This window comes from Myotis myotis, unplaced genomic scaffold, assembly GCF_014108235.1.
Source record: "Myotis myotis isolate mMyoMyo1 unplaced genomic scaffold, mMyoMyo1.p scaffold_m19_p_54, whole genome shotgun sequence".
NCBI classification, from domain to species: Eukaryota; Metazoa; Chordata; class Mammalia; order Chiroptera; family Vespertilionidae; genus Myotis; species Myotis myotis.
The window spans coordinates 214,529-236,756 of NW_023416362.1; the positions used below are offsets into that span (position 1 = coordinate 214,529).

Genomic DNA, 22,228 nt, shown 5'->3' on the forward strand with positions numbered 1-22,228 from the left:
GACCTTTGGTGGGGGGGCCGCCCCACCTCCTGCGCGCACTTCCGGCTGCCATCCGGACGCGCGTGCGCGACGCGTTGACGCGTGCGCAGTGGAATCCAGCGTGGCGACCCGGCAGAGGGCCCTGAGAGCAGGGCGGGGCGTCCGACATCCCAGCGCGAATCGCCCGAGGTGCGGACCCCAGGAAGACTGGGTGCGAGGTTTGGAGGGGCGGGCGGGCAGGCGCCTGCGGTGTGCTCTGCGCGTGGCCTGCGGCAGGTCCAGCTTTGCGCGTGCGTGGAGGGCGCCTGGAGGCTCAGGGAGTCTCCGCAGTGGCCGCCGCCTGCCAGGCACATCTCGTGCAGCGCTCAGAGCCCATTTGGTAAAGGAGGCGGGTACAGAGGCTAAGGGACGCGCCCAAGGTCACCCAAGCCCAGGAATCGAGGGAGGGTGGAAGCCAAGCGGTTAGTCCTCGGAGGCCCCTCAGCAGCAGCTGAGCAGGTGAGGGGTCCTCAGACCCCCGCCGACACCCCTCCAGGAGCCCCTGTAGAAAGGCTCGGCCGCCGGAGTTGTCGGGAACCCGGATGTGAAGCGGGTGAGACTTGTGGCAGGTGGAAACCTTTTCTCCAAGCGGGTGGGCCAGCCAGGGCGTGGCCCAGGTTCTGCTGTAGGCGGGGAAGGGGTGGTCTGCCGAGTCTGCCTTTGAGGGTTGAAGCCAGACTCACCGGCCTCCTTTCTGAAAAGGGGGCTCATTGCAAACAGATACACGTGCTCAGGAACCCAGGCAGCTGTGCACGCGGAGTGATCTCAGGCGGCTCCGATGCTGAAACACAGGTGAGTGCTGCCCTGTCTGTAGCTGCGGGGCCGGGGCCAGGGAGGGAGGAGGCAGAACGAGGCACTCGCCTGAAGGACAGCAGTGACAGGCTGGACTTCTGATGACACCTAAGCTTGGAGCTTCTGCCTTTAGAGGTGAGATGGTTCTGAGCTCAGCGGAGCACTGGGTGGCCATTTGGGACAGCTTGGTCCCCCAGGTGGAGACCCATTTCCCCAGTGATGGGAGGTGACCCAGGAGGCCAAGGCACCTTCCGGCTCCTGACATGTTTGCCCTCTTCCAGGAGCATCAGGCCTGTGCTGCTGCTGCTGGCTCAGCTGCCCAGGGCTCAGCACGGGCTCTCTCAGCTCAAGGCCTCCTCCCTCCTGAAGACTCCTGGAGGCGAGGCCCTCCATGTGAGGTGCCGGCTCTTGTCAAGGCAGGGCCCTGCAGAGACAGGCAGGCAGGGCCAGCCCCGGGGCCCTGGGCTGCGAACTAGGCTGCTGATCACAGCCTTATTTGGGGTGGGGCTGGGTGGGGCCTGGCTGGCCATGAGGGCTGAGAAGGAGCGGCAGCAGCAGCAGCGGCGGACAGAGGCCCTGCGCCAGGCCTCCGTGGGCCAGGGAGACTTTAGCCTGCTGGACCACCAGGGCCAGGCTCGCTGCAAAGCCGACTTCCGAGGCCAGTGGGTGCTGTTGTACTTTGGCTTCACTCACTGTCCCGACATCTGCCCTGACGAACTGGAGAAGCTGGTGCAGGTGGTGCGGCAGCTGGAGGCCCAGCCCGGCCTGCCCCTGGTGCAGCCCATCTTCATCACTGTGGACCCCGCGCGGGACGATGTTGCTGCCATGGCCCGCTACGTGCAGGACTTCCATCCGCGGCTACTGGGCCTGACCGGCTCGGCTGAGCAGGTTGCCCAGGTCAGCCGCAGCTACCGTGTGTACTACAGTGCCGGCCCTAAGGACGCGGACCAGGACTACATTGTGGACCACTCCATCGCCATCTACCTGCTCAACCCCGACGGCCTCTTCACAGACTACTATGGCCGGGCCAGGTCGGCCGAGCAGATTGCAGACAGTGTGCAGCGCCACATGGCTGCCTTCCGCAGCGTCCTGCACTGACCTGGGTCATTAAAGGGTGTGGTGGAGCTGCGTGTGTGTCTGAGCCATACCAGCTGCCCTGGGAGGCCACGGACGAGAGGAGCCCAGCACCTGGCTGTGGGCTGGATGCTGGAGATGGGCAGCTATCTTCTCTACACAGGAGCCTTTTAAAGGGATGGGTGGAGTGGCAACACCACTTTATTAGGCTGGGCCAGCCAGGAAGCAGGTGTGAAGTGAGCAGATGTGTGCCCAACATCATGGGGAACAGGGCTGCCCACTCAGGGCTGAGCCATGGAGGGGGCGGTGTAGGTCTGGAAGCGCTTGTGGGCCCGCTGGTGCGTGAGCAGTCTTAGGGTCATGGTGTCCACAGCCGCCTCCAGCCCTGGCTGCTGGGTGATCTCTACCGTGTGGTCATTGGCCTGTAAGGACAGGGTGTCAGCAGAGCCAGGGACCACTCCCCTCCCAGGCCCAGGGCCACTCACCAGTTGCAGAGAGGCCAGCATGGCGCGGCACACCTCGAAGGCAGGCTGGCCCGCCACCAGCTTCGCAAAGGGACACCACTGGTTGAGCTGACTGAACCTTGAGACCATCTGGTCCCCATACAGGTGGATGTCAAAGGGCACGTGCTGCTCCTGCAAGAGGGAAGAGCAAGGTCCTGGTCAAACCCTGCAAGCATCGGGCTCCATGCCCGAGCAGAAGCCGGCCCAGCCCTCTTACCTGCTCCTGGAGCAGGGGCTGGATGCTGTCCTCCCAGTCCCTGACACGCTGGCTCAGCTCCGTCTCCTGAACGAACTTCTGAGACGTGGTGATGAAGAGCTCCTAGGAGAGGACGGGAGCTGCTGCCTCTGTCAGAGCCATCACCCGGCTCCCCCCCCCTCCAACCAGGGCCTACCACGTTCCTCCGGACCAGCTCCTCGTAGCTCAGGGATGCCGGCATGGCCTCTGCTTCTGGAAAGGAGGGCAGTGGAGGTGTGGGCCACACCCTCCCTCCCTTCACCCTTGAGGAGCACCCTCATGAGGGCCTGGCCAGCAGCCCACTCCTAGACCTACCCAGGTCTGCAGCGTCCTCAGGCTTTGCCCCGTCAGGCTCTGCGTACTCTTCAGGCTCTAAAAAGTCATCTGCTGGGAGGTGGGGTGGAACCAGCAGGAGGCAGGTCAGCAGGCAGCCTGTCCTGAGCCCTCTTCCTCCCGCCACCCTGTGAGCACCCACCTGCTGCCCCCAGCTCCTCCAGGGAGTCCTCCAGGCGGTCCTCCTCCAGAGGCCACAACCCCTCCTCGGCCCTCGGCAGCCACCGCTTAGCTGCCTGTGCAGAGAATCTGTGAGCCACTGCTGTCTCCCACCACCCGGGGCTGTGAGGCCAGTGGCCAGTACTTGCCTCCCTCCTCTGCAGTTTCCGGAGGGTCTCCAGCTGCTCCCTCACGTGTTTCCAGTACAGAACCTCCATGTCTACACATAAAAGCCTCGTGAGGGGGTGCCCGCATCTTGCCTAGACCACCCTGGTCCACCTAGGGCCTTGGGCATCCCCAGGCGGAGGGGAGGAGGGCAGAGCATGGTGCCATTATCCCTCAGAGGAGCACACAGGGCCCCAGTCACACCTGCAAAGGACGGGCCCTTTTTCCGGAGCCTCCTGCTATCAGCATGGTCAGCATCTACAAGAGAACTGGGTTGTCAGGAGCCAGACCAAGTCCCCTCCTGCCCTGGCCTGGCCCAGTCCCACACACCCACTCACAGGTGGCCAGGTACCACTGGTGGAAGTCCTGCAGCTTGGCGGCCCCCTTCCTCTTGCGCTTCTGTCCCGGAACTTCCTCCACGCAGGCGGGCACGGAGTAGGGTTTACCTGGGGGGCAAATGGACTGTGTCTCAGGCACCACTGCAGGCCCCGGGGAAGATCACCAACACCCCTGAGAGCCATCACACGAGGGAGCACAGCCCCACCAGGCTCTCCGTGGGTACAGGGCACGCCCCACCCACCACCTGTACCCCCATGAACCCAGCCACAGACAGTGGGTACAGCTGTCCCTCCACCCAATTACCTTTCTTGAAGGGCTTAGAGTCCAGGGAGCTGAAGGGGTCCAGGCTCTGCCAGGGGTCTGGGGTCTCCTAAGCACGGAGAATAAGTAGACTCAGGGAGAGTGGGGGACACACACCCTTCCCCCAAGGCCAGCACTGAGGGCAATGACGGCCAGGGGACACTGGCCACGCGGAATCCAGGATCCAAGGGTGGAAGGGCCTCAGTCAGGTGGGAGTGAAGACGTGGGTGGTGGGGCCTCAGGCACACACCCTCCCTGGGCTCTGGTCGGGGCCCCACCATCTCACCTTCAGCTGGGACACAGGCTCCAGGGCCTCCCGCCTCTCCCTCAGCTCAAACCTCCTGGGCTGGGCAGTGCTCTGCAAAGAAATGGCCTCAGGGATGTCCCCTCCTGTGCTCTGGGGACAAATACTCTCCAGGAACCAGAGTATTTGAGCAGGAATTTCAAATAGTTCAAGGGCTAAAAGTAACACTGCTAGGAAAACTCCAGAGAACACAAACTAGTGAGCTAGTGGTCACGAGGAAAAACAAAACAGAATAACATGGTAATATCCACGGAGCTACCAGCCAAAATGAACACTAACATGCTTCCTGTGTGAAGTTCGCGTTGTAAAGAAAAAAGGACGTCTTCGCTCTAGGGCCGGAGCACAGAGCCCACCCTTCGGGGCTGAGGGGACGGCAAAGGCCTCCAAGGTCCCCCTTCCTGCCAGCCTGCCCTCGGGAGGCAGCTCCAGAGACCAGCTGCCATCTGTGGCTACAGGGGCACCACAGGCTCAGCCAGCCCTGAGGAGCAGCAGCTGCTCTGCAGGGTGAGGCAAGGGGAAGGAAGCTGCTGCCCAAGAGCTGGCTTAGGACACGTGGGGCTGCCCAAACCCAGGGCTTGCCCGATGGACGACTCAGGCTTTGCAGGCCTCAGTGTGTGCCCCACCTGCTGTGGGCTCCTGGACTCCTGGGGCTCCAGGGGGACCTCAGGGAGCTCTGCCACCCCCTCTGCATCCTCATCCTCATCCCCACCTGCGGGCATCGGGCCTTCTGGAGACGTGCCTGGGCAGAGGAGCAAGAGACCCGTCAACCCCGAGGAGCCCGCAGCCCAGACAGCAGGTGAGGGCTGCCCTCTGGGCCGGAGCGGCCCTCCCCCGTCTCAGCTTCTTCATTCATTAGACCCAGAGACTGGAGCACGGCGTCTCACACTCTCGACGTGCTGCTGTGCCGTTGGTTTCATTCTACTTCTGAGCTACTTTCCTCTCAAACGTTGCCTCTGTGCCTGCCCAGAGGAATGGGCAAACAGGGCAGTGGGCTGAGTGGGGAACGAGGCCTGGGCACAAGGGCAGCTCCAAGGTCTCATGGCTCCCATGCCTCCCCAGCACAGGCATAGAGGGGTGAGCAGGCTGGGTCCGTTGAGCACAGAGTCCTGTCCCCACCCCCACTAGTCGGTCCACCAGGATGACCTCTTCTCACCTGACTCCTGGGAGATGCCGGGCACAGGGACCGGACTCCTGATCATAGAGACTTCCATTGGCTGCTCCTCAGTGCATCCAGCTGAGAGAGATGGCGTGAGACAGGTCAGCCCAGCCCCCGCCTCCCCCCAACTCTCCCAGGGACTCAAGAGCCAGGGCTGGGGAGGGAGAGCAGGGCCCTGCACTGAGCAGCTGTGGGCAGACGGGGGAGCAGAGGGACCAGCTCCAGCCGGCCGGCCTGTGGGGCAGGTGACTGGGGAGGGAGGATGCCCAGTAAGGAGCCCCAGACCCACACCTAGGCCCACACCCGCGCCCTCACCCGTCCTGGGCAGCAGAGTCTCCCTGGGGGATAAGCCCACTGGCTCCAACATGAAGGCTCCTCGGGGGTGAGGGGTGCACGTGTTCATCCTAAAATCCTTCCGACTGGCCAGGACCTCCCCCTGACAGCTGTGCTGGCAAAAACACCGCCTCTGCAGAGACCATCCCCAGCAGCCGCCCTCCCCCACCAGGCCCAGGCCCGGCCCGAACCTGTACAAGGGGTGGCTGTTCTTGTCCATCTCATCCAGGGCTACCAGGGCCATGGGCAGGAGGGGGACGATGGCGACCTCCTGCACAGGGGCCGAGAGGGGGTGAGCGTGGGAACGAGAAGGGATGCTCACTGTACAAGCAGCCCATCAGCTACGCTCACCCCACCTACGGGGAGGGCACTCACACAGGGGGCCTGCTCATTCCTCAGGTCCACATTAGCACGGGTGTCGGGCAGGTCGTCCAGCGACAGGAACTGTGAGGAGACAGTGAGCTCAGCAGCAGCACCCAGCAGGCACCCAGCGGGCAGCAGCCAGGCACCCAGGAAACCTCACCTCATCCTCCACCCGCTGGGAGGCCCTGGAGCTGGCGTCCCTGCTGGCCCCGTCTTCCTGCGCCGCGAGCTGCCGGGCCCTCCTGGGAGAATCAACACATGGGAGTTTGGAGGCTGCAGGGGCTTCCCAGCCACACGCAGGGCACACGGGCCTCCACCTCCTGGCTCGCGCCTCCAGGACTCACCTCTTGCCAGAGATGAAATCGAGGGCCTGGTAGACCAGCGAGTAGAGGTATTCAACCTGGAGGCCGGAAGCAGGAGGTGAGGACGCAGACAGGAGCCCACCCACATACCCAGGGCAGACATCGTGCACAGAGAAGCCGGCTATCCCCTCCCAAACCTCCGGCACAAGTCCTGCCAGTGTGGCCATCAAGAGCACTTCTCCAGTTGAACAGAACTGCTCTGACAGCCTCATGAGCCCCCTCCCCCTCTCAAGGCTGTGCATCCCGCCATGCGCCTCTGTGCACACCGGCCTGCGGGCGGTCCATTCCCTCCGTGGCCTCAGCCCACCTCCCACCTCCCGGCTCCACGAGTCTCTGGCACCTGACACCACTCCAGCCACAACCCAGGGGGCCCCACCCTTAGGGTGAGGGTGGAGATTTGGAGATGCTGACCACAACGCACCACCAGGGGGCGCGCATGCTGCCTCTGGGCCACTTCCTCTGGGCCGGTGATCGGCAAACTGCAGCGCTGCTCGCGAGCCACATGCGGCTCTTTGGCCCCTTGAGTGTGGCTCTTCCACAAAATACCACGTGTGGGCGCATGTGCGACTGAAACTTCGTGGCCCATGCGCAGAAGTCGGTTTTCAGCCTGGGCGAGTATATTTTGAAGTGCTGTTGATATTTGGCTCTGTTGACTAATGATTTGCTGGCCACTACTCTGGGCGAACCCTCTGCTGGGGGGCCTTTTCTCTCATGCACTGGACACTGACACCGTCGTGAGCAAGAGACCCCATTTATTAGGAATAATAAACATTAACTTTCCTAAGTGTGTGCCACACACACAGAACCTTGCTTCACGCTTCATCTCACGTAACCTGTCTGAATCAGGTGCCACTACCATCCTTACTTTATCAGAGAATAAACTCAGGGCGCACTCTCCCTCCCCCACATGCATGCCTCTCCTAAATCCTCAGAGACCCCACGAGGCTTGCCGCCAGGGCAGCAGTGGGCAGCAGCGGCAGCTCTTCCCGGGCTCACCCCATACCTGTCTCCAAGGCCCCCTTTTCTCTGGCCGCCAGTGAGCTGACAGCAGCCCCCCTAGGCCACCTCCTTCACTGTGACTTTTTGCTCCTCAGTGGCCCCAGCAGCCCCACCTTGGCTCTCCTGTTGCTGCTTCTGTCCTAAGCCCTTCCTTGTTCCACTGCCCCCAGCTTTAATAAATGTGCTCTCAAAATAAAATTAAAATTAAAACATTAAAGAGAGAGAGAGTAAACTCAGACTCAGAAACACAGTGACCTGGCGCAGTGCTGGGCCCAGGCAGCACTGGCTCCCGGCGCCTGTGAGCCTAGTGCTGTGCTATCGAATACAGCGGCCACCAGCCACAGGTGGCTATAGCAACTTATATGAATTAACAGTTAATAAAACTCAAGATTCAACTTCCTTAGCCATGCTAGTCACAGCTGAAGGGGTCAGGAGCCACCTGCAGCCAGGGGTCCCCACCTGACCACAGATCCAGACCATTCCCAAAGCCCGCTGGGCCGACTCCAGAGCCCAAGCCCCACCCCTCGGCTTCACTGCAGGCGACACCTCCGTTCCTGCCTCATCACGGATCTGCCCATCTACCTGCCTATCCGTCCCCTTGTACTGGTGCCTTCCAAGTCAGTTGCAGACATTCCTTCTTAGGATAAACACAGGAAAAAGGAACTTGGTTCAATGGGATTATCTAGGACAAAATCAATAAAATCTTAGACTGTCTTAAAGCTCTGCAATGCCCAGAGGCACATCCACCACACCCCGTGCCAGCCAACCACAAGCAGATTCCTATCCCTTCTGTCTGCTGTGGACCCTGGAACTCAGCTCCTCACAGCTCTTCTAACTCCTACCTCCCACCCCTAAACTCCCAACGCTGGATCAGCACCATGGCCCACTTGCAGCCCCCACCCCCAGCCCAGCCCCGGGGACCCTAAGCCCCCTGGGGAGGTGCCCAGCAGGTAAATTCCATCTCTATTAGACCATGCTTTCCATTCACCTTTTGTTTTGCATTCCCCTCAGCAAATACATTTAAAGCTTGCCAAATTGCACTCTCCAAATGTCCTATCCAGTAGCTGACTCTCAGTACCTAACTTAGAGCCTCCGTTACGGAAATTGGGGCCTTCGGCATCAACTCCCCAAATCCCTGCATCCAACTTCTCTGCATCCATGTTTACATATCCCTCCAGTCACCAGGGATGAGGCATAGCCATCCCTGACCCACTCTCACTTCTTCTGGGATTCTGTTCATCTATTCTCCTCCCTCCTCCCTCCTCCCTCCTCCCTCCCCCCTCCCTCCACCACCACTTCCCCAGCTGCCCTTCTACGGGTTAGCACCATGGTTCCCAATCCCCACTGTCAGAGAGGATGTTTTAAGAAATCCTGGTGCCTGCACCTCCCCCGTTCCAATGTATTCAGCCTGGGTAAGGCCCAGCCACTGGGAACGGCTGGGATAGTGGTCTCGGTTAACAACCACGCTTTAGTTACTCCCTCGTCTCTTTCCTCCCCTTTTCAATAAAATTTCTCAAGAGACGTCCACACTGACCTGGAGCACTTTCTCGTGCCTCTATTTCCTTCTGCCAGTGGTCCAGCCCTCCTCTCACTAAATCCCCGTGACCTGCAGACCCAGAAGGTACTTGGAAGTCTTTAGGTTATGGGTCCAGTTCACTGAACTCAACATTTTTGGCCATTTTTCTTCCCTCTGGACATTGTCTACTGCTCTGACTTCCTGGCCAAGACATTTTCTCGATCACCATCTCTGACTTCCCCCTTGAGGACACTCCCTGAACACTGGTTCCCCACGGTGCTCCCTCCCTTCTGCGTTCCCTCTCTCTACAACACACTCTCAGCCTGGGGAGCACACATGTGGGCTGGATGATTCTCTGCAGCGTGGGGCTCTCCTGGACGTTGCAGGATGTTTAGAAGCAGGCTCTGCAAGTTTAAATCCAAGCTCTTGTTCAGTGTTGAGATGGCGAGGAATCCGGGAAGGAGACAGGGGGCTAGCAAGGCAGGTCGGAGACGGAGTGAGCCAGCCACCTGCCCCGCAGCACACACGACCTCGGTCCTGCTAGCCCCTGAAACACCCAGGCCCGTGGCCAGGGATACCCACCTTCTTACTGTAGACACAGGCGGAGCCCTGGATCAGCAGCGCTGCCTCCACAAAGTTCATTGTGGTTTTGCCTTCGTCAAAAGAAATGCAGATCTGGTCCAGCTGCAAGACACAAACCGGTTCTGGGGGAAGCCGAGCGCGTGCACCTCCCGCAGGAGCCCACCCACCGCCCCACCCTGGCCCTCAGACTGACAGCTCTGGCTTTGCTTGGGGCTCACTTGTCTGCTGCTTTGGGAGGGTCTCTGTGCTTTCCCCCACTTCCTGTGACCTCTGAGCCTGGTATTTGGAAGAGGGAGACCCCAACCACACAGCCAGTGCTGCACACAGCTCCCTGAAGGTGCTCCATCCAAGTCAGGGCTGACTCAGACAGGCCGGCAGAAAGACCCCGCACCCCGAGAGAGGAAGGGGCCTTCAGGGGTGGGGAAGACAGAGTTGAAACACCAATCCTTTGAGCAGAAAACTCAGGAAACACTTCCCAGTGAGTCCTCCTCCTTCTTCTGTGACCCCTGAACCCCAGCTCCTATCAACCACATGCCAACAACTCCCAAACCCGTGCAGAGCAGCGCCCTCTCCTAAGTTCAGGTGCGTTTGTAGCTGCCTAGCAGGTATCTCCATCGAGACTCCCCCCAGCCTGGCCCCTCCTGCAGTCCCAGCCAACAGCTCTTCGAAGCCCTTACATGCCCGTCCAGCTCTGTGCCAGGAATGCCCACCCCAGCCTGGCCCAAACTCTTCTGCAGTCTCCCTCGGGCTTCCTGCCACCTGAGGGAGGTCTGGCCACGCCCGAGTCTCTCCTCCCTCAGTGCACAGCGAGCAGCATCCGGGCAATTCCAGCCTCCAGCGCAGCGCTTGATGCCGGTGCCCAATAAATGCTCGGTGGAGATACCTGCAAAGTGGTGGCGTCGGCTAAGCCGTGTGGCCCACTTTCCCAGGTGAAGGAAATGGCTTTTCGGGAAGAGCAGCCGCCACACAAAGGCAGTTTGCTGACAGGGTGCATGTATTTGGGAAAATGAGTCTTAGGTGATCATATCCAAAGCGTAGGGCGTGCTGGGGGGTGAGGAAGACATTAGGCCAGTGGTGGTGCCAAGAAGGGGGGTCTGGGAGGACTCCACCAGCGCAAGGCGGCTGCTCCTCACTCCGGAAGGAAAGAGGGAGCGTGTTGTTCAGGTCGGCGGGGAGGGGGGAGGGAGAGGAAGCAGGAGCAGGACAGAGCGAACAGACGTTGTGCCTGAAGAAAGGGAACGTGGAGAGGGCGGCAGGGCCACCCAGACCCTGAGCAGCAAAGGTGGCCCTTCTCTTCGGTGATACTCTAGCCCCAGCTGGGCACCCACTCCCAGGACCTCACTCTCCATTCTCCTTCTAACGACTCCCAGGTGGGACCTCCCATCTATGCCCAACCCTTTTGGGTGGCTTACCCGAAAGCCACACTGAGACAGGTCCACGCTAAGCCCTAGAGAGTCCCTCCCCAAACCACCTCCCCAGTATCCCAGGGCCTTAGCTCCCACCCTGTTCTCACCTCCCCCTTCACCCCATGCCCAGCTCCCAGCTCCACCCTGGCCTGTCGGTTCCTGTCCACGGTGGCCCCGTTCTTCCAGCCCTTCCCTCCAGTCTCCTCTCACATCAGCCAGGGCTCGTCTGAAACATCAGCTAGACTACGTCGCTGTACCCACTCTTAGGGAAAACCCCAAGATCCTAAGCAGAGCCCTCCACACTGACCTGCTTCCCTCTCCAGTGGCCGCCCTCCCCTGCTGGCTGCACAGGACTCACACGGCCTACTTCCCACCTCAGAACCTGAACACTGTTCCCTGAACCTGGGTCTTTCTTCAGCTCACTATGACTAAGCAACTCCTCATCCCAAAGTGAGGTCCCCCAGTCAAACTCTCCATAGAACCCGCGACCTTTCTTTCAAACCGCTCGCCGGTCTGTGACTGTACAAAGGCGCCCACAGTGGTGAGGAGGGTGACAGCTGGGACGTGGTGCAGTCACCTAGCCTCTTTGGAGAACTAACACCAGCACCTGCACGGGCAGGGCTCCCGGGAGGGTTATGTGAGTTCATACGTTTATAAAGCACATGAAACGGGGTGGCTGAGCACGTGCCAAATGTGTGATGCTCATTCCAACTCCTGTGTTGACACCTAGGACCCAGCTCCCACAGAGTGCAGTGGGGACTATTTCCTCAAGATTTAATAGGTCCTGAGCATACAATGGACCAGGGTGTGGAAAGTCCAGCCGTGGGGCCTTATCATTGGGTCTGGCCCTGCCAAGACATGAGGGGTGAGTTAGTTAAATGTTTGACCAAATAGAGCAGGCTAATGTTTAAGTTGATGATTTTGTATGGCCTGGGAATGGTGTTATCAACATCCAAATGGCCGTTGGCAGAAAAAGCGTTCCCCACCCCTGCAATAGACACTCAACAACAACGAATAAATAAGTGGATGAAAGAAAATAGCTACATAATAAAATCTGTTTAAAAAGAAAAAAGAACATTCTGGTAGCTGTGTGGAAAAAGAAACAACACAAAACTAGAGTCAGGACGTGGGAGCAAGGGGAGGGGCAGGGCAGAGAAGGTTTGAAGAGCAGACATGAGCAGGAAGCAGATTCATCAGGCATCTCCAAGTACCCTGCTCGAAACCTGAACCCACAGTCACCCGACCCAGCACAGCTCTCGGCATTTTCTCAGCAGGGTGTGTCCAAGCGGAGGTCCACTGACATATCAAGTGTTCATTTAACAAGCGTTTATTCTGCACCTACTAAGTGCTGGACATTCTGCTAAGCAAAAGGAAAAGAGCATAAACATGGTCCCTGCCCTTGAAGAGTTTACATTTTAGGGTGGCAATAGACCATAAAGAAGTTAATAGCTCATGATACGCAGTCTATTCTTTATTTTTTGTTAATCCTCACCTGAGGATATTTTTTCCATTGATTTTTTAAATTATTATTGATTTCTGAGAGGAAGGGAAAGGGAGAGAGATAGAAACATCAATTATGAAAATCATTGATCAGCTACCTCCTGCACACCCCACACTGGGGATCGAGCCCTGCATCCTGGTCATATGCCCTGACCAGGAATTGAACTGTAACCTCCTGGTTCATAGGTTTATGCTCAACCACTGAGCCACGCCAACTGGGAGATTTTTTTTTTTTTGAAAGATTGGAAGGGAGGGAGGGGGAGGGGGAGAAAGAAACATTGATATGAGAGAGACACATTGACTGGTTGCCTCCCAAACATTCCCCAAACAGGGCTGGGGATCGAACCTGCAACCCAGGTATGTGCCCTTGACTGGGAATCGAACCCAAGACCCTTCCGTGCATGGGTCAATTCTCTAACCACTTAGCACACTGGCCAGAGTGTGATAAACATTCTAAAGTACTATGATCGAGAGAACTATTTTAGATGGGATAGTCAGCTCACATTTAAACTGAGACATAAAGGATGCTAAGTAATTAGTCATAAAAAAACAACAACAACAACACACACACAACCATACTGGGTGAAGAATGCACCCCAGTAGGAACAGAAAATATAAATACCCTCAGCCAAGAACGAGCTCAGGTCTTACAGGCTGACTGCCTCAAAAAAGCAGGTGAAGAGCCCAACTGAAGGCTAAGAACATAAGCAGGACGAAGGCGAAGATGCAGAGGAGGAAGCTGGGTTTACCCTGAGAGCAATGGAAAGCCACGAGGGGTGCTGGGCAGGGCAGTGCTCCCGCCTCCCCCAAGTTGTAGAGTCACACTTGCTGCTGGAGGGGGCATGGATTGGACGGGGCCAAAGCAGCAGTGCGGAGCCCAGGAAGGAAGGGAGGAAGGTTTTGCATGAATCTGAGCCCGATGGTGGCCTGGACCACAGAAAAAGGAGAGAGGAATTCAAGTGAAATGCTGGTGGGATCACACAGGCTTCGTGGGGGGCTGGATGTGGAGGGTGGGGTTTCACTAGATGAGCTCTTGGCTCTCACCTTCGGTTGAAGAGTGGTGCCATTCGCCAACATCAGGAAGACTGGGATTTGCACATTTAATATATCTCCTTCGAATGACTCCCAAATGCACGCTCCCAGGTGGGACCTCCCATCAATGCCCAAACCTTTTGGGTGGCTTACCCGACAATCACACTGCAACAGGTCCACGCTAAGCCCTAGACTCTAGGGGGCCTAGAGAGTCCCCGCCCCAAGCCACCTACCCGGCATCCCAGGTGACATGTGAGATCCTGGGAATAAATGAGAATGTGGAGGGGAAACGAGTGAGGAGATGGCCCAGGACGCACCTGCGGCGCTAGGCACGGAAGGTTGGGTAGGAAAGAAAAAGCGGGCACTGAAATCGGACGAACAGGAGACACCGAAACCTGTTTCAAAAAGGAGGGCGTGGTCAACCCAACAGGTGCTGCAGAGCCGCACAGACGGCCCTTCCCGTGCGCCCGGGGTTTGACGGGATGGAGGTCGTTACCGATCCAGACGAGAGCAGCCCAAAACGTGAGAGCGAAAGTCAAGGGCGGAAACGGAGCGGACAGCTCCTCGCGCTGCGGCGCTCCCGGCACTAAGACAACATTGCATGTCAGTTACCGTTAAAGGTAAATTTTAAAACAGAAGGGAATTCTCCCATCCTGGCCCAGAGCTCTCACACACCCAACGTGCACACACACCCCATTGCATCGGAACCAACGCCGGTCCCACCTGCTCCATCGATCGCGGAGCCCGCTCACGGGTAGCGAGCGACCTGTCACGACAGGCTCCCCTCGCAGCGATGGGGGCGGGGACGGCGCCGGGAAAAAACACCGAGCCCGAGGCCCAGCGCGGCCAGAGCGCCGGATGCACCGACCCGGAGGGGGCGGACCGCCCGGAGCCCCCGGCCCGGCGCCCCGCCCGCCCAGCGCCTCCCCCGGCCGCCCTCACCTCCTCCAGATATTCTCCCAGCTGGGCCGCCACGTCCACCTCCCAGTTCTTGGTGAGGTCGCGGATGGGCTGCAGGAGGTGGGCGAAGCGCGCCTCCACGTCCTCCATGCCCGGCAGCGGCTGGGGCGGCCCGGGGCCCGCGGGGTTGGCTTCGAGGGGGGCCAGCGCCCTCAGCCCGCCACCACTTCTGGCGCCATTTTGCGGCTCCCGCCCAGGACGGCGCGAAGCGCGCGGCGCCGGGCGCACGCCTATGACGCATGCGCCTAGGCGACCCCGGGCGCTGCGCCACCTACGCGCCGGAAGTGCCTCGGCGCGCTGGGGGCGGAGCAGGCTAGGGGGCGGGGCGTACATTGAAGGGGGCGGGGCCAGGGCGGGGACTCGCAGTTGCCGCGGGCCGGGCGGGGCGGCGCCGGGTGGACTCGCGGGCTCGCGTCCAGCGGACCGCGTAGCGGACATGGCGGGCTCCCGGCTCCCGCGGCAGCTTTTCCTCCAGGGTGTGGCTGCCGTCTTCTTGTTCGCCTTCGCCTCCCTCTACACGCAGATCCCGGGTGAGGGCGCCGATCGCGGGACAGCCCCCGCCTGCGCCCAGCGTCCTCCCATCTCCCCGCAGACCCTACCGTCCTGGGCGGGAGCGCAGTCCAGGCCTGGATGCGGGGATGGGGGCTGCGTTCGTGTCCTGCGGGCCGCAGAGTGGGGGGGTAGGGGGGCTTGCCATGGTCCTTTCCCGTAGGGCTCGGGTTCCCACCCGGGTCGGGGAGCAGGGCCCCGAGGTGGGGCCCGACCTGGTGGGGTAGGTAGGACTCGGGCTCTCACCTGGAGGAGAGGGGAACGGGACCTGCCCGCTGGGAGGCCCTGGCTGGGGAGCCCGCGTGGGGTCGGGTGCCTGGCCTGGCGAGGGGAGCGGTCACCGGGTTCTGACACGTGGGCTGAGAGCCTGCGTCCCGGCCTGGGGGGGGTCGGGAAGGACTGGCTGCGGGTTGGGACCTGGGGAGGCAGACACGCGGGCCCTGGGGCGGGGGGAGTCCGCCCTCGCAGGACTGTGCCCTCCCACAGGCCTGTATGGCACCGAGGGCATCCTGCCCGCCCGACGGACACTGCGGCCCCAGGGCAAGGGGCCGTGGCAGCAGCTGTGGGAGACCCCGACGCTGCTGTGGGAGGCGCCCCGCCTGGGGCTGGACACAGCACAGGGCCTGGAGCTGCTGACCCTGCTGGGCACCCTGCTGGCCCTGGGCGCCCTGCTGCTGCGCCAGCTGCGCCACCTCCTCGTCTACCTGCTGCTCTGGGCCGCCTACCTGTCCGCCTGCCAGGCACGTGGGGGTTGCCTGCCCTCCCCTCACCACTGGGAACCTGGTTCCCAGCTGACTTCAGCCCCATCCACCCTCCCCCATCCCTCGCTGCCTCCCCAGACATACACCCCCTGCTCCCTGACAGCCCTTCTCCTTGCAGGTGGGCCAGGTGTTTCTTTATTTCCAGTGGTGAGTGACTGGGTGTGGGGCTTCAGGAAGCTGGGGGGCGGGGGACGGGATGGGGGGCCTCTCCTGGGGGGAAGGGCCCTCTGAGGGGAGCAGCCTTGATGGGGAGGGGCTCTCTGTTCTCTTCCTTCTCCCTGTAGGGATTCCCTGCTGCTGGAGACTGGCTTCCTGGCGGTGCTGGTGGCCCCCCTGAGGCAGCCCTCCCACCATAAGCAGCCCCCTCAGGGTGGGATGGCAGGGGCCTCGCCCCACGAAGTCCTCCCCTTCTGGCTCGTGCGCTGGCTGCTGTTTCGCCTCATGTTCGCCTCGGGTGTGGTCAAGCTGACCAGCCGTTGCCCCACGTGGTGGGGGCTCACTGGTGAGGGTCCCCGCCTGCACACGGGGCAGTCTCGGGGGCCGCTGCCCAGCCCTGACCACCCACCGTCCCCCGCAGCCCTCACCTACCACTACGAGACGCAGTGCCTGCCCACGCCTGCTGCCTGGTTCGCCCACCACCTGCCCGTCTGGCTGCACAGGCTCAGCGTGGTGGCCACCTTCCTCATCGAGATCGCGGTGCCCCCTCTGTTCTTCGCCCCTGCTCGCCGCCTACGCCTGGCTGCCTTCTACTCCCAGGTGAGTGGGCCACCCGCCCTCAGGAAACAGGCGGGAATTGGCCTTCTGCACCACCCGGGCGTCCTGTTGGGGACTGGGTCGCTGCCGCCGGCAGTCAGGAGGTCTCGTGGCAGAGGCCAGGTTAGCTCTAGGTAGGAAGGTGTGCCTGTGGGGCAGAGCACGGCCTCGCTGGAGGATGTCGGGCTCAGGTCGGCAGGGGCATGAGGTGTGCTGAACTTGCGTTTTCTCCAAGTGGTGTTGGGGAGCCATGGTCGATATGAGCAGAGGGGACAGAACAGAGGCCAGGGACGCTGCAGAGGGGGAAGGAGGCCTGCAGGAGAGACCTAGGTGTGGGGGGCAGGCTCTGAAGGGCCCAGACGGGGGCGCTGGTTGGAGTTCTGAGCACAGACCCTCCTGCAGGTCTTGCTGCAAGTCCTGATTATCATCACTGGGAACTATAACTTCTTCAACCTGCTCACCCTCGTGCTCACCACCTCCCTGCTGGATGACAGGCACCTCGCAGCCGAGGCTGGCAACAACCGTCGCAAGAAGACACCTGCCTGTGAGTGTCACCTGTCCCAGCAGCCAGCCGTCCTCACCCACGTCTCCTTCCCCCAGCAGTCCCCACTGGCCTCTGCTCTAGCTCCCCAGCCTCCTGGCTGCCCACCCTCCGCCCTGTTCCCAGCTGGCCAGGACTGTCTTGCCCTGCAGCCTGGCCCAAGGCCCTGCTGGCCCTGCCGGCCCTGTTGCTGGAACTGGCCGTCTGTGGGCTGCTGGCCTTCGGCACCGTGCACTACTTTGGCCTGGAGGTCGACTGGGAGCAGCGCACCATCCACTCTAGAACCAGTGAGTGCCAGCTGGGTGCCCGGGGGCAGGGGCTGGACTGGGCTTCCTGTCCTCACACCCCTTCTTTCCACAGCCTTCACCTTCCACCAGTTTTCCCAGTGGCTGAAGATGGTGACCCTACCCACCATGTGGCTAGGGGGCGCCTCCCTCGCCTGGGAACTGCTGGCCGCCCTCTGGAGGTAAATGCAGGGGGGCGGGGGGAGGGGGGCGGCGTGGGCTATATAGCTGTGCAGAGCAGGGCTGACTGCACTTGGCCCCTGACCCTCAGGTGGACCCAGGTGCAAGGGTCGCTACGAAAGCTCTGGACTGCAGTCCAGCTGTCCATCTTTGGCACTGCCACCGTGGCCATGTTCCTGGTCAGCCTGGTGGGTAGCACTTCACAGGGGATCGGGGGAGGGGCCGGGCGGGGCGGGAGGAGCAGCACTGAGCCTCCGCCCACCGCCTCCAGGTGCCATACTCCTACATGGAGCCCTCCACCCACGGGCGCCTCTGGACTGGGGCCCACCGCCTGTTTGGCGCCGTGGAGCACCTGCAGCTGGCCAACTCCTACGGCCTCTTCCGACGGATGACCGGCCTGGGTGGGCGGCCCGAGGTGGTGCTGGAGGGCAGCTATGACAAGCAACACTGGACGGTGAGCACTCCACTGGCGGGGAGCCCAAGGGGGATGGGATTGGCGGGGGGGATGGGGGGAAACCAGGTCTAGCTGCTCTCCCAACCTGGCTGGGTGTGGCGCACAGGAGATTGAGTTCATGTACAAGCCTGGGAACGTGAGCCGGCCGCCCCCCCTCGTGGCGCCCCACCAGCCGCGCCTCGATTGGCAGATGTGGTTCGCGGCCCTGGGCCCGCACACCCACAGCCCGTGGTTCACGAGCCTGGTGCTCTGCCTGCTGCAGGGCAATGAGCCAGGTGAGGCTGGAGCAGAGGGTCGGGCTTGCTGGGGGGCTTCTGGGCAGGGCTGGGGGAGCAGCCAGCTGAGCCCGCTCCCCCGCAGTGATCCGGCTCATCCAGAGCGACGGGGCCAGGTACCCCTTCCACCAGCAGCCCCCCACCTACGTGCGAGCCCAGCGCTATAAGTACTGGTTCTCACAGCCCGGGGAGCAGGGGTAAGGCTGGGGCACCCGGCGGGGGCTGGGGGCTGGGGGCTCGGGGCTCCCCATCGCCTGAGCTCCCCGTCCTGTTTCAGCCAGTGGTGGCGACGCCAGTGGGTGGAGGAATTCTTCCCCCCCGTGTCCCTGGGGGACCCGACACTGGACACGCTACTCAGGCAGTTTGGTCTCCAGGTAGGAAGGTGCTAGCCAAGTTGGGGGTGCTGACAAGGATGACCTCCACCCCCAGGGACGACCCCTACTGACCCCCCTCAATCCTGCCCCCACAGGACAAGAGCCCACGCCGGGCCCGCAGCTCCAGCAACGCCCTTGCCCAGGCCCTCCAGTGGGTACGGAAACAGCTGTCGCCCCTGGAGGCCCCCACCCTGCTCTGGGGACTCATCCTCGCGGTGGGGGCCATCAGGGTCCTGCAGGCTCTGCTGGGGCCCCGTTCCTCCCGAGCCTCCCCTCCCCCCGGGGAGGAGAAGCACAGGCCGGCACCCAAGAAGGACCCGGGAGCGGCCACGGACCAGGCTGCACCAGCCCCCAACAGCAGCAACAGTGGCTCCCAGACTGCCCGGCGGAAAAAGTAGCCGTGTTCCGTCTGCCACACGTCCGGAGGGTCGGCATCCCCCACACCTCTGGCCTCTGAAGCTGGACGTGGCCCAGCCACAGTGCCTTCGCCAGTGGTCCTGGCAGACGCAGACTGAGGTGCTGCCCAGGGGCAGGCTCTGGCTGCCCTGCTGCTTCAAGGGTCCACTTGTCCCCGACTGCGCCGACCACGTCCCTTCCCAGGGCCCCCTCTGGCCTGGACAGTGGCCCCGGAGGTGGGTGTGACCAGCTCAGAGCCCTTCCCAGGACGTGGTGCAGGACTGGGGGTCCAAGTCTGCAGAGGCCCGAGTCTGATGCCAGCCCAGCCCATCATTTGGTTCATGAACCAATAAAGGTTCTTCATGCTTTGACCCGTGCTGTCTCCTTCCCACAGGGAGGCCTGCAGACAGGCCTCTGTTGTGGGCACAGCCCAGCTGCTGTCCAGCTGTTGCTGACCTGGCTCCTTGGGTGTCTTTGCTCTGCCCTCCTCAGTGTTCCCCTCTGTAAAATGGACACAAGGACCTGGTCTGGCACCGCTCAGGGCTCCAAGCCTCAGTCAGCACAGCCTGGCCCACCTGTCAGGTCTGCACATCAGAGCTGCGAGGCCAGTCAGGGAATGTGGGGCCTGGAACCCACCCAAACCCAGCCCCGTCTCCTGCTCCAGCTCCTCAGGTCACTGCCCTTGGGAAAGAAATGAAGACTCAGAGCACTGGGCACTGCTTGGGCCAGAAAGAAGGCGAGGTGGGGCGGGGCCGGGGGCCGCAGGTGGCCAGTCAGGGAAGGTCTGAGCACCACTGAGCGGAGGGAAGACCGGAGAGGCCAGAGCAGGAGAGGGTACGGTCGGGAGGGGAAGAGGAGCCGGAACCCTGGGTCAGGCGGAGGAGGGCACCGTCCAGGTTTCCATTTGGGGGTTGGTTGTCAATCAGGTCACTGCCATCTGTGAGCACTTGCAGCTCAGCCTTCCCTCTGCCCCTCAACCCCCACCCTGCAGGCTCACCACAGAGCCCCGGACAGCTTGCCCAGGTGTGCCCAGCTCCTCTCCACATCACTGACAGCCTCTGACAAACCCACAGCCACTGGTGGACTCGGGTGGACCTGTGGCCTGAGTTTTCGGGCGGGTTCAAAGTGCTCTGGCCCTGGCCAGTGTGGCTCAGTTGGTTGGGCATCATGTGGGCACTGAAAGGTTGCCAGTTTGACGCCTGGTCAGGGCACAGGCCCGGGTTTTGTTGGGCTGGACCCCAGTGGGGGCGCAGGAGGCAGCCCATCCATGGTTCTCATCCATGTTTCTATCTCTCTCCCCCTCTCTCTTCCTCTCTGAAATCAATAAAAATATATATATTTTAAAATGCTCTGGCCCTAGCCAGTTTGGGTCGATGGACAGAGTGTCGGCCTGCGGACTGAAGGGTCCTGGGTTCGATTCCTGGTCAGGTCACATGCCCAGGATGCAAGCTTGATCCCTAGTAGGGGGCATGCAAGAGGCAGTTAATGATGTTTGCAGGCGGCTGAGCCATGGGCCTGTCTATACAGGGCGCTGCCGGCTTCCACCGACTCTGGCCACTGGACTTGGCCATTCTCAGGTCCAGCGGTTCCCCCGCACCTGTTCCGCACAGCCCTGCAGCCTCCCGGTCAGCAGCCTTTTCCCGGCAGAGGTGAGCGCCGGCTCAGCCAGTGGCGGAGGCGCTCAGCACAGCCACGTGGCTGCCGTGTCCAAGTGCTGCCGGTGTCCGGGAACCACATTCCACAAGGAGCATCACAGGAGGCACCCAGACACCGGCAGCTGCAGCAGTTTCACCGGGGCTGCTGGGGGCAGGAGTGAGACGCACTTCACCCGTCGGCCCTGGAAGCTGTACTGTGGGCTCAACACAGGCATCTTCGCAGGCTCAGTGGCTGAGCATCGACCTATGAACCAGGAGGTCACAGTTCGATTCCCCGTCAGGGCACATGCCCAGGTTGCAGGCTCAATCCCCAGTGTGGGGCCTGCAGGAGGCAGCTGATCAATATTTCTATCTCTCTACCCCCTCCCTCTCTCTAAAATCAATAAAATATATATATATGTGTGTGTATATATATATATATATATATATATATATATACTTTTTAATGTTGACTGGCATCCATGGACCCAGTCATCTGGTCCAGGACACCTTTATTCTTAAAAGTTATGGAGGGCTCCAAAGAGCTTCTGTTTATGAGGGTTATATCTATCAATATTTACCGCCCTGGAAATTAAACAGAAATTCTTTACATATTTACTTATTGACTTTATTTAAACATAAAATAAATTCATAACACGTTCCAATAATAACAAAACGTTTAATGCAAATTGACTATTCCCCACAATAGTAAGTGAGAAGGGTGGCATAGTTTTACATTTTTGCAAAATCATCTTTAATGCCTGACTTCTCATATCTGCTTCTGGTCAACCTGTTCCAATGTCTCCTTGGTCGAAATACATGACGAACATCGGGCCTCACACCGATATGTAGTTGGAAAGGGAAGAGTATTTTAGAATATTCTCCAGGCGTTGCACATATTCTGACTCCACATCATGACTCTAAGGAGTCGTTTCTTAGGGGCTCGTTGCAATGTGGGGTGTGAAGCCATGCCAGAGAAGTTTCTGTTCTCTGTCACAGGAAAATCCACTGGTGCATTTTGCATGATTTTGGAGCATCACATGTGGGTCATTTGGAAAATAATAGTTCATGGAATTATGCAGATCTTCTGAATGTTGACACGTCCGTCCTATTGTACAATCTCAAAAAAAATCATGTTCATTAATATCACCGTCCATCTCATCAGAAAAGCCTTTAACTGTGAGTCAGCTGTCAAGTTCACAGCAGTGGACAGTGATGGACACGCCTGCTGGTCTCAGTCTATTGATAGTAACGCTGTCAGCCAGAAATGCCTGGGGGACACTCAGCTGGGCCCACTCACCTGGCCCAGGTGAGTTTCCCACAAACATCTCCCCTTCCCAAACCTGAGTTACCACCGGACAGATCCTTGTGGTTATTACGATCGCAATGTGACCTTCATGAATAACCACTGGGAACCTTTGAAAAAAAAAGTCTATTTCTCATAGGACATGCCAGGGGGCACACAGCAAGGTGAGAGAGAGCACTCTGGGCGGGGGAAGGGGGACTGTTTTTATTGTGTCGAGGTGGGTCCTAGGGTTTTCTGGGCTCACTGTTCGGTAAAGTTAAAGCATAAGAGGAGTAATTAGAGTGAAGGAA

At 60.3% G+C, this 22,228-nt stretch overlaps 3 protein-coding genes across 16 annotated transcripts; 2 read left to right on the forward strand and 1 right to left on the reverse strand.

Moving 5' to 3' along the window:
- The first annotated feature begins 28 nt into the window (after positions 1–28).
- LOC118657382 (protein SCO2 homolog, mitochondrial) lies at positions 29–7,241 on the forward strand. 6 transcript variants are annotated; one of them, XM_036311287.1, is made up of 3 exons: positions 29–168; positions 739–810; positions 1,092–7,241. In XM_036311287.1, exons 2-3 carry the CDS (start codon positions 797–799, stop codon positions 1,906–1,908), a joined length of 831 nt encoding a protein of 276 aa, XP_036167180.1. In that variant the 5' UTR covers positions 29–168; positions 739–796; the 3' UTR covers positions 1,909–7,241. The 6 variants fall into 6 exon arrangements, with proteins under 6 accessions (XP_036167180.1, XP_036167183.1, XP_036167184.1 ...); XM_036311290.1 differs by having other exon boundaries at positions 53–168; positions 721–810; XM_036311291.1 differs by having other exon boundaries at positions 86–190.
- NCAPH2 (non-SMC condensin II complex subunit H2) lies at positions 2,068–14,648 on the reverse strand. 7 transcript variants are annotated; one of them, XM_036311273.1, is made up of 23 exons: positions 14,414–14,547; positions 13,968–14,057; positions 13,789–13,866; positions 9,534–9,635; positions 6,858–7,043; positions 6,419–6,474; positions 6,235–6,316; positions 6,087–6,155; positions 5,903–5,982; positions 5,694–5,821; positions 5,376–5,456; positions 4,846–4,961; positions 4,205–4,276; positions 3,922–3,988; positions 3,618–3,725; positions 3,484–3,537; positions 3,264–3,334; positions 3,098–3,191; positions 2,938–3,009; positions 2,780–2,835; positions 2,605–2,706; positions 2,370–2,519; positions 2,068–2,306 (listed from the first exon to the last, which is right to left on the reverse strand). In XM_036311273.1, the coding sequence occupies exons 4-23, from the start codon at positions 9,591–9,593 to the stop codon at positions 2,166–2,168; spliced, it is 1,845 nt and encodes a 614-aa protein (XP_036167166.1). In that variant the 5' UTR covers positions 9,594–9,635; positions 13,789–13,866; positions 13,968–14,057; positions 14,414–14,547; the 3' UTR covers positions 2,068–2,165. The 7 variants fall into 7 exon arrangements, with proteins under 7 accessions (XP_036167166.1, XP_036167169.1, XP_036167164.1 ...); XM_036311276.1 differs by lacking the exon at positions 6,858–7,043; XM_036311271.1 differs by lacking the exons at positions 13,789–13,866; positions 13,968–14,057 and having other exon boundaries at positions 14,414–14,648.
- Positions 14,649–14,790: 142 nt separating this feature from the next.
- On the forward strand, positions 14,791–19,369 carry LMF2 (lipase maturation factor 2). 3 transcript variants are annotated; one of them, XM_036311359.1, is made up of 14 exons: positions 14,793–14,961; positions 15,467–15,720; positions 15,860–15,888; positions 16,026–16,243; positions 16,319–16,497; positions 16,897–17,038; positions 17,188–17,322; positions 17,396–17,501; positions 17,591–17,687; positions 17,771–17,953; positions 18,060–18,228; positions 18,314–18,425; positions 18,506–18,602; positions 18,698–19,369. In XM_036311359.1, exons 1-14 carry the CDS (start codon positions 14,868–14,870, stop codon positions 18,998–19,000), a joined length of 2,118 nt encoding a protein of 705 aa, XP_036167252.1. In that variant the 5' UTR covers positions 14,793–14,867; the 3' UTR covers positions 19,001–19,369. The 3 variants fall into 3 exon arrangements, with proteins under 3 accessions (XP_036167253.1, XP_036167254.1, XP_036167252.1); XM_036311360.1 differs by lacking the exons at positions 18,060–18,228; positions 18,314–18,425 and having other exon boundaries at positions 14,791–14,961; XM_036311361.1 differs by lacking the exons at positions 18,060–18,228; positions 18,314–18,425; positions 18,506–18,602 and having other exon boundaries at positions 14,791–14,961.
- Positions 19,370–22,228: the final 2,859 nt, after the last annotated feature.

Coding starts and splice junctions, on each gene's coding strand:
- NCAPH2 (XM_036311271.1), bottom strand. CDS start 14,521: ATGGAGGACGTGGAGGCGCGCTTCGCCCACCTCCTGCAGCCCATCCGC. Junction 3,192..3,263: donor GGAAACTGCAGAGGAGGGAG/GCAAGTACTGGC, acceptor TTCTCTGCACAG/GCAGCTAAGCGGTGGCTGCC. Junction 2,520..2,604: donor AGCCCCTGCTCCAGGAGCAG/GTAAGAGGGCTG, acceptor TCCCTCTTGCAG/GAGCAGCACGTGCCCTTTGA.
- LMF2 (XM_036311359.1), top strand. CDS start 14,868: ATGGCGGGCTCCCGGCTCCCGCGGCAGCTTTTCCTCCAGGGTGTGGCT. Junction 16,244..16,318: donor CACGTGGTGGGGGCTCACTG/GTGAGGGTCCCC, acceptor CGTCCCCCGCAG/CCCTCACCTACCACTACGAG. Junction 17,039..17,187: donor TCGCAAGAAGACACCTGCCT/GTGAGTGTCACC, acceptor CTTGCCCTGCAG/CCTGGCCCAAGGCCCTGCTG.
- LOC118657382 (XM_036311285.1), top strand. CDS start 1,030: ATGGGAGGTGACCCAGGAGGCCAAGGCACCTTCCGGCTCCTGACATGT.